Source organism: Xenopus laevis, chromosome 5L (assembly GCF_017654675.1).
Source record: "Xenopus laevis strain J_2021 chromosome 5L, Xenopus_laevis_v10.1, whole genome shotgun sequence".
In the NCBI taxonomy this organism is placed as follows: domain Eukaryota; kingdom Metazoa; phylum Chordata; class Amphibia; order Anura; family Pipidae; genus Xenopus; species Xenopus laevis.
In genome coordinates this window covers 22,011,442-22,025,282 of record NC_054379.1, presented here as the reverse complement: position 1 = coordinate 22,025,282, position 13,841 = coordinate 22,011,442, and the positions used below count along the sequence as shown (strand labels likewise).

At 42.9% G+C, this 13,841-nt stretch overlaps 1 protein-coding gene across 2 annotated transcripts in view; it reads left to right on the top strand.

Moving 5' to 3' along the window:
* The window catches only part of LOC108716513 (disheveled-associated activator of morphogenesis 2), a 145,535-nt gene that overhangs the window by 20,317 nt on the left and 111,377 nt on the right, over nucleotides 1–13,841 (top strand). For both annotated transcript variants that reach the window (XM_018262697.2, XM_018262698.2), the window contains exon 2: nucleotides 11,531–11,733. In XM_018262697.2, coding sequence (XP_018118186.1) covers nucleotides 11,560–11,733 — 174 coding nt within the window. In that variant the 5' untranslated portion in view covers nucleotides 11,531–11,559. The remainder of the gene's footprint in view (nucleotides 1–11,530; nucleotides 11,734–13,841) is intronic.

Sequence of the window (13,841 nt, the reverse complement as noted above, 5' to 3'; positions counted from 1 at the left end):
TGGTGCCTATAGTAACAGTGGGGATAATAGTCTCTGGGAAGGGAGTGTGACTGTGGGATAGCAGGTATAGTAGGGAAAGATGGTGCCTATAGTAACAGTGGATAATAGTCTCTGGGAAGGGAGTGTGACTGTGGGATAGCAGGTATAGTAGGGAAAGATGGTGCCTATAGTAACAGTGGGATAATAGTCTCTGGGAAGGGACTGTGGGATAGCAGGTATAGTAGGGAGAGATGGTGCCTATAGTAACAGTGGATAATAGTCTCTGGGAAGGGAGTGTGACTGTGGGATAGCAGGTATAGTAGGGAGAGATGGTGCCTATAATAACTGTGGATAATAGTCTCTGGGAAGGGAGTGTGACTGTGGGATAGCAGGTATAGTAGGGAAAGATGGTGCCTATAGTAACAGTGGGATAATAGTCTCTGGGAAGGGACTGTGGGATAGCAGGTATAGTAGGGAGAGATGGTGCCTATAATAACAGTGGATAATAGTCTCTGGGAAGGGAGTGTGACTGTGGGATAGCAGGTATAGTAGGGAGAGATGGTGCCTATAGTAACAGTGGATAATAGTCTCTGGGAAGGGAGTGTGACTGTGGGATAGCAGGTATAGTAGGGAGAGATGGTGCCTATAATAACAGTGGATAATAGTCTCTGGGAAGGGAGTGTGACTGTGGGATAGCAGGTATAGTAGGGAGAGATGGTGCCTATAGTAACAGTGGGGATAATAGTCTCTGGGAAGGGACTGTGGGATAGCAGGTATAGTAGGGAGAGATGGTGCCTATAATAACAGTGGATAATAGTCTCTGGGAAGGGACTGTGGGATAGCAGGTATAGTAGGGAGAGATGGTGTCTATAGTAACAGTGGATAATAGTCTCTGGGAAGGGAGTGTGGCTGTGGGATAGCAGGTATAGTAGGGAGAGATGGTGCCTATAGTAACAGTGGATAATAGTCTCTGGGAAGGGAGTGTGGCTGTGGGATAGCAGGTATAGTAGGGAGAGATGGTGCCTCTAGTAACAGTGGATAATAGTCTCTGGGAAGGGTCAGTGGGTGTCTAGGGCTCTGAAGTCTGTAGTACAAGAATAGCTTTAGGGTTTTGCCCCTGGCATCACCAGCACTATAGCTAGAAAGCACCGGGTGTGAGAGTCATACAGTGCACTGTTGGTTGAAATCTGATACCCCCAATGTGGCCTTTTGTTCAGGGCTGTAGTGATAAATGGTTTCTCTGTGTTCAAATATTTATAAATTTGATCAAGGGGAAGTGTCTTCGGCACTTGTTGGAAGCTATAGAGCCCAAATAAAAAGGTTCAGTGCTAAAAAAATAATGTAAGGCAGAGACGTGTGCCCAATCTCCCAGTGACTGCGCCATTTGTTCATCCCTATGAAAAGCACAGGACCCTCTGTTGCACGGACGCACAGAGCTGCCATTCAATTCCCAGTTCCCAAGTAGAAATTCTTAGGCCGCGTTGGAGGGAATCTCATTTAAATAGTAACAAAGATTTGCCTTGGATTTGATTTGGGGGGGGGGGTGGAAATCTAGAAAACCAGGAACTGGATATAGTGACTATTAAATTCTACCTACTGATTGGTTGCTATGGGTTTCTGCCCCTGGGTAAACTTAGTGCCTTTTGTTACATAACCCCAAAAATGTTTGACTGGGCCTAATATTAACCAATGAGAAGCACTGCCTGATGCACACAGAGCGGTGGCAGTGGGATATCCAAACCAAAATGCTGAACTGAGCAGTTTTGTACAAAGCTCCGCCTATCACCACTCCATACAGTGAGCCTTAGTGCAATGGGACACCAGGAGATTAATCACCAGTGATTCTCTGCTTCTGCGGGTGACTGATCTTCTGTAAAAGTTTTCCCACGGCCAATAATGTGAATCGCTGCTGGTAAAACCCCATGTGTCGCGTCAGTCTCCCAAAATCGGTTGCAAATGCTTCGATTGGCTACAGGTTGGCCCAGTCCTATATATGATCTAAATTGCTGTGTGTGTTGGTATTTTGGAATATTCTGATTGGCTGTAGGCGTACTTTATGAGTATTACAATGCCGTGATTGGCTATATGTTAGTTTGTTTTTTATGACATTCTTTATTAAAGAACTGGGGACGGTTTAGGGCATTTGCTTAAAGGCCCCAAGCTGCCGACAGACCAAGTCGGCAGCTTATTGGCCCTTATGTAGGGCCCTCTGATAGGTTCCCCCGATTTAAGTCGGCCAGATGTCGATGGGACAGGGTAAAAAATCCCATTGGATTGCGGCCATATCTGTTCGTTGATGCGATCCGACCGCCCGTATTGACTCCATTCGGATCAGATCGTTGGGCCCATGATCAGATCAGCCCAATATTGCCCACCTCAATGTGGGCATATTAGGGAAAAATCCGCTAGTTTGGCGACATCGCCAAACGAGAGGATCTCCCTCTGTATGGCCATCTTAAGAGGGTGGTATATTCTGAATGACACTCACTAGCAAGTTTGGGAACACCATGTTCATGGCCCGATTTTCATAGTGGGTGCCCCTAGGTCGGCGGCTTCTTGGCATCCTACCCCCTTCCCTTCACACGTGCGCATATTTCCAGGTCTGGTCCAGAGCACTGGGGATTGGTGTGAAAAAAATACAAATCTCCAGCACATCCCCAGCATACCTCCCAACATTTGAAAAATGGAAAGAGGGACAAAAAGACACGTCATTTTATTTCCACACCCCCTAATTTCCTTTGTCCATTATACAAAATTTGTCAGGTTATAAAAGTTTTATGTGTTATAACAGTTTTGCTTTTATGGGGAAATTGCCCTTTAAGCTGCAAGCCTCATTTCTCCCTAGAGACCTGTGTATCTTAAATAGTTAAAATTGTATCTTTGCTTATCTCAAATAGTTACAAAAGTATCTATGTGCAGCTGCTGAGTATTCTGGGCTCTGTGCCAAAAAGCCTCTTATTTTAATTGTTTCAGAAATGTTGTATTTTTTTTTGGGCGTCAGTGCAAGAGATCAAAGAGAAACTCGGGACATTTCAGTAACAATCTGGGACTGTGGGCTGATCTGTCAAAATCAGAACTGTCCCACAGATAACGGGATAGTTGGAAAAAAGCTTCAGAACCAATACGGATTTGACTAGGCGCCATTCTGCCCCTAAAATCCTGATGCCCTAGGTCTGGGCCTTTGTGGCCTTTCTACAAATCCCGGCCAGATCATAGAACTGATGTCCTGTTAAGAACAAGGGCCTGCAATGGGCAACACAACAGCCAGTCAGTTGAGAAGCAGTTGACATTCGAAAACTGACTCCATAGTCTTTTCCCCTGCTTACCTCTGTGCCATATAGGGCCACATGGAAGACTGTGTGGCCCCTGGCCAGACAAGAGGAAGACGACTACAGGAATATTTCTCCCTAATCTAGGGGACTCCAAAAGGATCCAGTTGTGCAAATATCTCTATGCTCGTTGGGGCCATGTTGAATGTAAGTTACAAATGAAAGTCTACACTGTAACTCTCTTATAATAGCAGCTGGTGTTAAAGTGCCCCTTCCCGTTTAAGAGAACCTTAATGCAAAAATCTGCATTCCAATGTAAAGAGGACTCGTCCCCTTCAGCTGTTAATTCCTCTCCATCACCAGCTATTGGGGGGGGGGGCAAATGTACTTTCCTCTGAGCACTTCACTCTGAGATTTTGGGATTTTCACATTTAATCCCTTTGCCTCCCAATACCTTGGGGATGATTTTGTGTTAAACAAAGCTTTGGGGGGTCTGTAAAAGGATAGCACTGAAATTTGCCATAAACTCAGAGTCTGAAGTCTGCCTTCTGTGTGCAATGTTGTGAGTCATCAAGGAGGCCAAAAAGCAGACTTTTTAGATATAAAAACAGCCTTTCTTATTGCACCTAGGCACTTATGGTATTTTTTTTCTGATTTCCTAGAAAGGGGCATGGGGTACAACTTTGTGACAAATGGTGGGTATAAAGCCTAAAACTGCTATTTGTGCATTCAGTCATAAGAAACACTCTTTTAGGGCACGGTGCTGCTTTGCCAATTCTCATGCCCTAATTCTCTAACCCCAATTTACCTCCTCTGGAGCAGACCCCCAATCCTCCAGGACAGTATGCATGTGTAGTGTAGCCTAGAGACCCTGTTTTTCAGGAACACGCACACCTGTACCTTTTACCCAGGGTTGCCAGACTGCTCAGTTGCCTGTGTAAAAAAACAGAAAGTGAGCTTTTCTAAAAAGGAAAGCCAGTTAATGAAATATCTAGTAAATACATTACTTTCCCTTCACTTTTTTACTATAATATATTCTAGATTTCTGTTTTAACATGTTGCACTCCAAAAACAAGTCACTAATAGATAATGTTTAGATTAACTTCCCCTTAAATTTGCCATATATTATACATTTACGTTAATCAACAGGGGAATCATCAATGTGATCAAAATCCAATGTAATTGGAGTTCCTCAATTCGTTTTTCCAGCTGCATGAAACCCACTCATAGGAATAGGCACTGGGTACATTGAGTATGATTTAAGGAGGAACAGACTCCCCTGGTAATAGGCACCAGGTACACTGAGTATGATAAGAAGGAATAGACTACCCTAGGAATAGGCTCTGGGTGCAATGCCAGACTGTTATCTGCACTTGCTCCTATCAGCTTTGCTCTACACTGAGTATGATATAAGGAGGAATAGACTCCCCTGGGAATAGGCACCAGGTGCATTGAATTTGATATAAGGAGGAATAGACTCACCTGGGAATAGGCACTGGGTGCATTGAGTATGATTTAAGAAGGAATAGACTTCCCTGGGAATAGGTACCAGGTACATTGAATTTGATATAAGGAGGAATAGACTCACCTAGGAATAGGTACTGGGTAGATTGAGTATGATTAAAGGAGGAATAGACTCCACCGGTAATAGGCACCAAGTACATTGAGTATGATATAAGGTGGAATAGACTCACCTAGGAATAGGCACTGGGTGCATTGAGTATGATTTAAGAAGGAATAGACTTCCCTCAGCAGTGGCGTAACTAGGGCCCCACAGCAAATTATTTTTCAGGCCCCTAAAAATGTCTATAGGTCTACCTGATTGACAAAGATTAATTGAAATTGTATATGAATTAGGGCCTCATGGGGCCCCTATACCTCCTGGGCCCCCTTGCTGCCACAGGGTCTGCTTCCTCTGTAGTTACGCCTCTGCTTCCCTCGGAATAGGTACCAGGTACATTGAATATGATATAAGGAGGAATAGACTCCCCTGGGAATAGGCATTGGGTACATTGAGTATGATATTAGGAGGAACAGACTCCCCTGGTATAAGCACCGGGTACACAGCCAGACTGTCGTCTGCACTCGCTCCTCTCAGCTTTGCTCTATTTTGCTGACCCCTCCATCAGCGCCAATGTTAAACTAATCAGGAAGCAAGTAATAGGGACCAGCACAGACCAATCGCATGTCATCGTCAAGCTAATTATAACATCTAATTATGTCCCGGGCAGGAAGCTTCTCCTGAAATATCTAGGATGATAGTGGATACTGAGGACAGGATTCTGGTTGTATCATTGTATATAATCTGTATATTTCATGTTTGAGCTGTATGTTTGGAACTTGTCGGGGTAAGTGTCTTATTTTCTCTACCGCAGCGACTGCGCAGCAGGTGGAGAGCAAGATGTAATGTCTTCTCCCCGATATACAACTAGATCATAAATACCAGAAAGTCTTGAATATATAAAAAAAAGGGAGCGAGGGGTCGGTTTGCAACCAATTAACCTGAATCCAGATGGGCATCCAGTGGGGAGACAATATAATGGTACATTTATTTTAGACTCTTTTTAGCTAATAAAGTACATATTCCCCCACATGTTAGAGGCTTGCTGCTTTATGGGGTGGTTATGTGGAATTGAATAGAAACAAAAGAGGGGGTGGTCTCAGGCCAAATTCAATGCATTCCCATTGGAATCTGCAGAAATGGGGTTTGGACTGTGCTGCAGGTTGGATTCAATTCCCATGCAGACCACACAGCTTGTCAATATGTTCAACACCCCCACCATTTTTAAGGAGAAATCCTTTCATTCCTGGAGATGCTCTGCCTCCCCTCATCAGTCTCATTTCTGCTCCACCAATTCTCTCCCCCAAGTAATAAACTAGAATGCCAATACAAATACAATACTCCGGGAATCTGTCTCACCCTGTACTTATGTCTTTATTATACTGTATGTGTCTACAAATCCAGCTTTTTATACAATATTTTGCCTTGAAGTACGGTAATACCATCGCCACCGATTTCAGATTTTGATGACAGGAGGCCCGTTTATGACTGTATAAAGTGTCATTTCAGGTGTAAGATTTCCCACAATTTTCAGCATAATTAGGCTACGAGTGGGAGATGCCCCTGACACGATTGCATCCAATATTTTAGGAGCTTAAAGGTGTTGTTTGCCTTTAAATTAACTTTTATTATGTGATAGAATGGCCAAATCTGAACAACTTATCAACTGGTCTTTTTTTTTTTTAAATATTTTTTTAATTATTTGCTTTCTTTTTCTGACTCCAGCTTTCAATTAAGGGTCGCTGACCCCAGCAGCCAAAACGTATTGCTTTGTAAGGCTATAGTTTTATTGTTCATGTTATCTTTTGATACTTATCTTCTGTTTATTTACCAAACTCTCATTGATACCACTGTCTGGTTGCTAATGGAATTTGGACCCTAGCAACTAGATAGCTGCTGAAATTCCAGACTGGAGAGTTGCTGAACAAAACATGAACTAATTAAAAAAACATAAATATTAAAGAATTAAGACAATTGCATTTTGTCTCAGAATAGCTCTCTACATCACATTAGACGTTAAATCGAAAGTGAACAAACCCTTTAGGGTAATGGCACAAATCACCTCTTCTTCGGGGTGACAATCTCCCCGAACTGCCTTCCCCTACCTTCCCGCCGGCTATAATGAAAAATCGTCAGCGGTATGGCACTCGCGGCACTTCATTTTCCAAAGTCGCCAGAAGTTGTCTCACGAGGAAACTTCGGGCGACTTCGGAAAACGAAGCGCCCGAGTGTCATACCGCTGGCAATTTTTAATTATAACTGGCGGGAAGGTAGGGGAAGGCAGTTCGGGAAGATTGTCGCCCCGAAGAAGAGGCGATTTGTCGCCGGGGGGATTAATCTCCCCGAATCTGCCCGTGTGCCTTTACCCATAAGGTGAATGCCACCAAAATTTAAAAAGGGGTATCCAAATACTTTGAACAGTGCTGGTACTAAAGTGAAGGGTATGGTAAGTGGGGGAGACTTCACCATTGCCTGATAGCATGCTTTATGTCATGGTTTGAATGTTGTTATTAAATTCATGCTCAAAGTTATTCTTAAACAGGAACTTTTGGCTTTGACAAAGTCTGATAGCCACCCTGCGTGCATTTTGTGTGGGGTGCATTTGTTTTATGGCTGCCTGCTGTGATAGAGTATTCAGTTACTGAGCCAGAATCTTCTACACGGTAGTAACATAAACTAGCAGGATTGTAATGTAATAAATCTCCTCTTCACTCCAGGAGAAGTGAACGCGACTAGCCAATGGAAATGAGTGTTTAGAGAAGGCCGTCCAATCATGTTGGATAAATCCCAGGGTGCCCTCTTTGCTTCAGACTGGCCTGTCCATGTACAGATCATGAATGTGTCTCTGCATTTCAGCAGATTTCTATTTGCAGCAATTGGCAAGGGATGGGGATTATCCAAATAAATAAGTTTGGGCTTCATGAGAACTTTCCTGAGCAGGATAAATTATTGTTTTTGGAGGGAATGAGTAGTCTTACCTCATGTAATGCTCTCCTTAGGGGGGATGCGGATACGTGGACTTTAACCTCTTCATACCTTGAGTGATTCCTATGAATAGAATTGCTATTTGCACAAGTCGTCACCCCACCCAAAGCCACCTACTCATCTGGCACAAGAACCTGCAGAAGAACAGAGAACAGATTGTTGGACATTGGCGCTGAGATCAGCTCAGATGTACCCTGTACGCATAAGACACCTATATACACTCAATCTTGTCTTGCCCCTCCTTATTCCTGATCCGCCAGCAGCCACAGGGCCCCAGTGATCTGCCCAGAATTAGCCAACGAGCCAAATGCTAAGTAGGGAATGTCTCTAAATGTCAGCAATGAATTCAAGGCTTTCAGGCAAATAATGGAAAAATTTAGCAATTTTTGTTCCTTGGTAAATAAGGAGATTTCTGGCACAGACCCCGCTGCTTCATTCCAGTTAAAGCCAAAGGGCCTTTCCATTACTTACAGGGACTTCTGTGCACCAGATCATTCTTTGGCTCTCATTGGGAGCTGGGAGTTGTACATCAGAAACAGTTGAATGGCTGTAGTTTATGCAACACTGGTAGATGTTACTATCGGCATCTTGTCTTACTGTTGCCAACCCTATTGTCTCCAAATAAATCCAATGGCTCCATCTTCCCCTACTGTCACCATCTTGCCCTACTGTCTCCATACTATCATACTGTCTCCATCTTGCCCTACTGTCTCCATACTATCATACTGTCTCCATCTTGCCCTACTGCCTCCATACTATCATAGTGTCTTCATCTTGTCCTACTGTCTCCATCTTCATCTATATATCTATCTTGAAACCTTAGTTTTACATCCCCTGATTTTAAGATTTCCCTCATGTTACATCGTTTTTTGTGGTCCTGCCAATATATATCTAAAAGAAGGAGACCTACCCATTTCACTGCTCAAGCTATGCTGGAGGTACCACTGCGCCAAAACAAATATGCACTATCAGTGGTGGAAGAAGAAATCAGAATTCCCCAGCACAAGACTTCTGGGCCCCAATTCTAGAGCCCTTCGTCATTTGAAGGGCAGCAGGGTGTTTAACATATAGTACTAGAGACACCTTGAATGGACAAGTGCAGTTTATTTTGGAGAGCTCTCCAATAGGATTTTTATGATATGTTACTTAGCTTGGAGATGGCAGTACCAACCCATTCTTAGAGGGGCCTTGATACACAGTAGCTGCTGAGAAGCAGTGTAAAGAAGTCCATATTAAACATATACTAAACAGATTATGCCTTTTTGACTGCTGTTAAACCTCAACTGTTGCTGGGTAGTGGTATCTGTACGTATACAGCAATGGAAAGGCCAAGTGTTGGGCAACAATTATATAAATTCCTGTTGTTACCATATTGTCCGATTTTGTATATCTTGTTGCACTCCATCTTGTCCTACTGACACTATTTTTCTCTGCTGTTGCCATCTTGACCTACTGTCTCCATCTTGTACTTCTGTCTTCATCTTGCCCTACTGTCTCCATCTTGTCCTACTGTCTTCATCTTGACCTACTGTCTCCATCTTGTCCTACTGTCTCCATCTTGTCCTTTTGTCTTCATCTTGCCGTACTGTCTCCATCTTGCCCTACTGCCTCCATCTTGACCTACTGCCTCCATCTTGCCCTTCTGTCTTCATCTTGCCCTACTGTCTCCATCTTGACCTACTGTCTCCATCTTGTCCTTCTGTCTCCATCTTGCCCTACTGTCTCCATCTTGCCCTACTGTCTCCATCTTGACCTACCGTCTCAATCTTGTCTTCTGTCTTCATCTTGCTGTACAGTCTCTATCTTGCCCTACTGTCACCATCTTGACCTACTGTCTCCATCTTGTCCTTCTGTCTTCATCTTGCCCTAGAGGCTCCATCTTGTCTTATGGTCTTCATCTTGACCTACTGTCTTCATCTTGTCCTTCTGTCTTCATCTTGCCCTACTGTCTCCATCTTGCCCTACTGTCTCCATCTTGACCTACTGTCTCCATCTTGTCCTTCTGTCTTCATCTTGCCCTACTGTCTCCATCTTGCCCTACTGTCTCCATCTTGACCTACTGTCTCCATCTTGTCCTTCTGTATTCATCTTGCCCTACTGTCTCCATCTTGCCCTACTGTCTCCATCTTGACCTACTGTCTCCATTTTGTCCTTCTGTTTTCATCTTGCCCTCCTGTCTCTATCTTGCCCAACTGTCTCCATCTTTTGCTTTTCTTTTCTTTAAGGGAGAGTCATCTAAATAAGATAAAGAGGGAAAGCACAGAGGGAAATAGATCATTAGCTACTTGCTCTGGCCTGATGACCCTTCCATCCTCTCATTAGGGTGAATCCTCTCAGCCTATTTCTGGCCACCATGTGTTCAGATCCAGAGATTGTTGCTCTGTGCTACTAAATATAATCCCAGTAGGATGTGGAGTTAGTAGTTACACACATTGCTATCTGGCATCTGTGAGAGCTCAGTAACACAGTCACATAGCAGCTGAAACTGAAAAAAGATGCACATCCATCAACTACTTTGACAATTTTGACTAAGGAGCCCTATTTGGCAGAGTCTGAAACGAAAGCTTAATTTTACCTGATAAACATCTCTTTCTCATACTATATATGAAAATCTTTAGATTTTTCACTCAATTTATTTAAAGTTCCAGCAAGAATTATATTATGCAATGTCTGAATAAAATTAAAATATTTGCAGCAACATTGAGAGGAAGGCAGCTAGAAAATAAAACAGAGACATCTGTGGACCCCAAAGGGAGTATCACTCAGTTGCACTGATGTATTGCCTAAAAGCCCACCCAGAAACAACATACAGAAGGCCTAGAGTCCTAGTGTTGTTAATCTTTTTAATGCCCAGATTTGACCTTTGAATTCATTGATTGGTGTATAGCTGTCAAGGCAAAGTTCTCTGTTGCCAGATACATACTCACTCTGAAAATCGGAAATCTACTGCTCAATACTCTGTAACTATTCCACCAGTTGCCAGTAAGTGCCATTAAATCTCTCTTTGCAGGATAAAATTTTTGCTTGCCATAAGCCACTATCAATAATTGACAGCTCTGTATAGAGTAATTTGTCCTTGCGATAAGAGCTTACACTCTATACATAATACTTTTTATGCAGGATAACTTGGTTCCTTACCATAAGAGGTGATATTCTATCTATATTATATTTTATCAAAGCTCGAGTGTGTGAGTTTTTTTTTTCTACCTCGAGTAAACTCACAACTCGAATGTTTGCTTATTTATGAAAAAACCCTAATGTAAAAAAACTCGATTGAATGCAAGCGGGGTGAAAGACTCGATTACTCAAATTGATTGCGTTATCGGCGAAAATAACCCTGAATACCTCTAATTTCGAGCGCAAATCACCAAAAAAAAACCTTAACATCAAGAAGGCTAAAAACATCTTGAAATGGTTCAAGGGACCTCTACCATTGACTTCTATATGACCTTGACAGATTTTATCTGTTGTATTTCGGATTTCGGCTTTTTGTAGCTTCGGGGCATGATAAATCTTGAAAAGAGTTTTTAATGTAACTACCCTCGAAAAAACTAAAATTTTTTGGTAAAAACACAACTCGACCTTTAATAAATAACCCTCGGTAATTATACTGTTTATTTATTTACTAACAAAATTAACATATCTAAATCTCATGCCCATATTTGGCTGGGGCATGAAATTGGATAGAGCAAACAAACATATTACTGATTATCCTCCCTTCTCTCTCTCTCTGCAGATCATGATGAGTAGATAGCACCCTACAGGATGACCATGGCTCCCAGGAAAAGGAGTCGTCATGCCCTTGGGTTCCTTTGCTGCTTCGGGAGCAGTGAACACCCTGAAATCAACCTCAAGGACAACAATCCTCTTCATTTCATGGAATTTGCTGGGCCCATTCCCTCGCCCGAGGAGCTCAATGCCAGATTCTCAGAACTGGTGGTAAGTCCCATTCCACTTAGCCTAGTCTAATAAGCCAAATCTGTGCTGCAAATGTCCTAAACCTATCCATATGCAATCAATCTGATCGACTCCCTGTGATATCATGGACTGAGAGAAAGGGGGGATTAAGAAGCTTGTCATATTTCATACATGGCCGGTATTAAAGCAACCTTACTGAGAATTCTGGGAACTGTAGCCCAACAGGTTGGACCCCAAATAGACACAGTTAAATCCAATATAAAAAATTTGAGTTTGGGCTTAAAGGGCACATTGGTCAGTGAAGGTCAAAGTGCTTGTGTGAGACGGCTTTGTATTCAGTGGGGACTTGTTTCACTGTGGGCTGTACGGAGGGAGAACAAACTCTATCATTATCCATTATCTATTCATCCCTCAGCCGCTGGCTTTCCATTAGGGCCCTTCTTTGTGTTAAGAAAAAGGGCAGTTTTAGCATGTTTTACCCCAGCTGGAAACCATTAGTCAATGATCAGTCAATAATTGAGGCGATGTTCTGTTAGGTGAAAGGTCACACATTCATCTAAATTTGTAGTATTTTTTATTTCTGATATTTTTGCCCCATAGTCCTCCTGTTTGACACTTATGATGGTTTACTTGGCACTAAACCATGGGTTCCAAAAAGTGACAGTCCATCACAGCCCATCTCCATGATCTTGCTCCATACTGGTCATCACAAGTCTAACTTCAACTACAAACCCTCCATCCTTGCTCCCAAAATCAGTCATTTGCACCCAAAAAGGCACTCACTTTGTTTGCTGCTCTTCTACGTTGGAGGTTCCATAGCATATGCAGAACATCACACACCGTCCTGCTGTACAATGCTACGAATATGAAAGAGTGGCCTATTGTCTGTTCATCCCAAATGGGCTAACAATGGCGCTTCTGTTTGCTAGTACCAAGCAGAGCCGTGAAGCTTTGTCTCCTCATTACATATCCAGCTGGTGTTATGGCTTAAGTGGAATGGGGAATCTCTGTAACAGCCCCATATAGGATTTAATTGGCTGCACACACAGGGCAGGAGTGAGTTTTACTTCCTATTGGGTCTGTATTAAACTGATATTTTTAAATTTTTTATTCAGACGGGGACTGGTACCCAAACAGTATTACCATATACTACTCACCATTTTATATATTTGTGTGTGTCCCATTGAGTGTGAGAGGCAGGTTGTTCCATTGCAGGGAATATGTGTTTTACCGGTTGGGAGACTTCCTTGCCCTGTAATCTCCCCACAGAGCCACCATTCTGGAAAAATCATTATTAGTGCCGGGCTGCATTTAGTTGACTGATTAGAAGATTTATTTCTCACTGTCAGAGATCCAATTTCCATATTTCTATGGTGCTGGCATGTCTCTCACTCCTTCCTGCTAGTGGGAAACTCTCTGGTCAACCAGCATGGGAATTAGTGCCAGATTTATGGTTTATTTCATTTTCAACTCAAATACATGTTTATTTTCCTTTTTTTTGGGACAGAGCTGTTTTTATTAGGGTCTAAGCTGTGGAGACTGTAAGGTAACTTGTATATAGAGGGGCACTAGGAAGCAGCAGGAAAAGCTAAGCGCAAGAGCTACCAATGCCGAATTTAACCTACTATACCTGGCAGCCTCAAAAATATATCAGTGTGACTGTGGAATAGCAGGTATAGTAGGGAGAGATGGTGCCTATAGTAACAGTGGATAATAGTCTCTGGGAAGGGAGTGTGACTGTGGGATAGCAGGTATAGTAGGGAGAGATGGTGCCTATAGTAACAGTGGATAATAGTCTCTGGGAAGGGAGTGTGACTGTGGGATAGCAGGTATAGTAGAAAGAGATGGCGCCTATAGTAACAGTGGATAATAGTCTCTGGGAAGGGAGTGTGACTGTGGGATAGCAGGTATAGTAGGGAGAGATGGTGCCTATAGTAACAGTGGATAATAGTCTCTGGGAAGGGAGTGTGACTGTGGGATAGCAGGTATAGTAGAAAGAGATGGCGCCTATAGTAACAGTGGATAATAGTCTCTGGGAAGGGAGTGTGACTGTGGGATAGCAGGTATAGTAGGGAGAGATGGTGTCTATAGTAACAGTGGGATAATAGTCTCTGGGAAGGGAGTGTGAC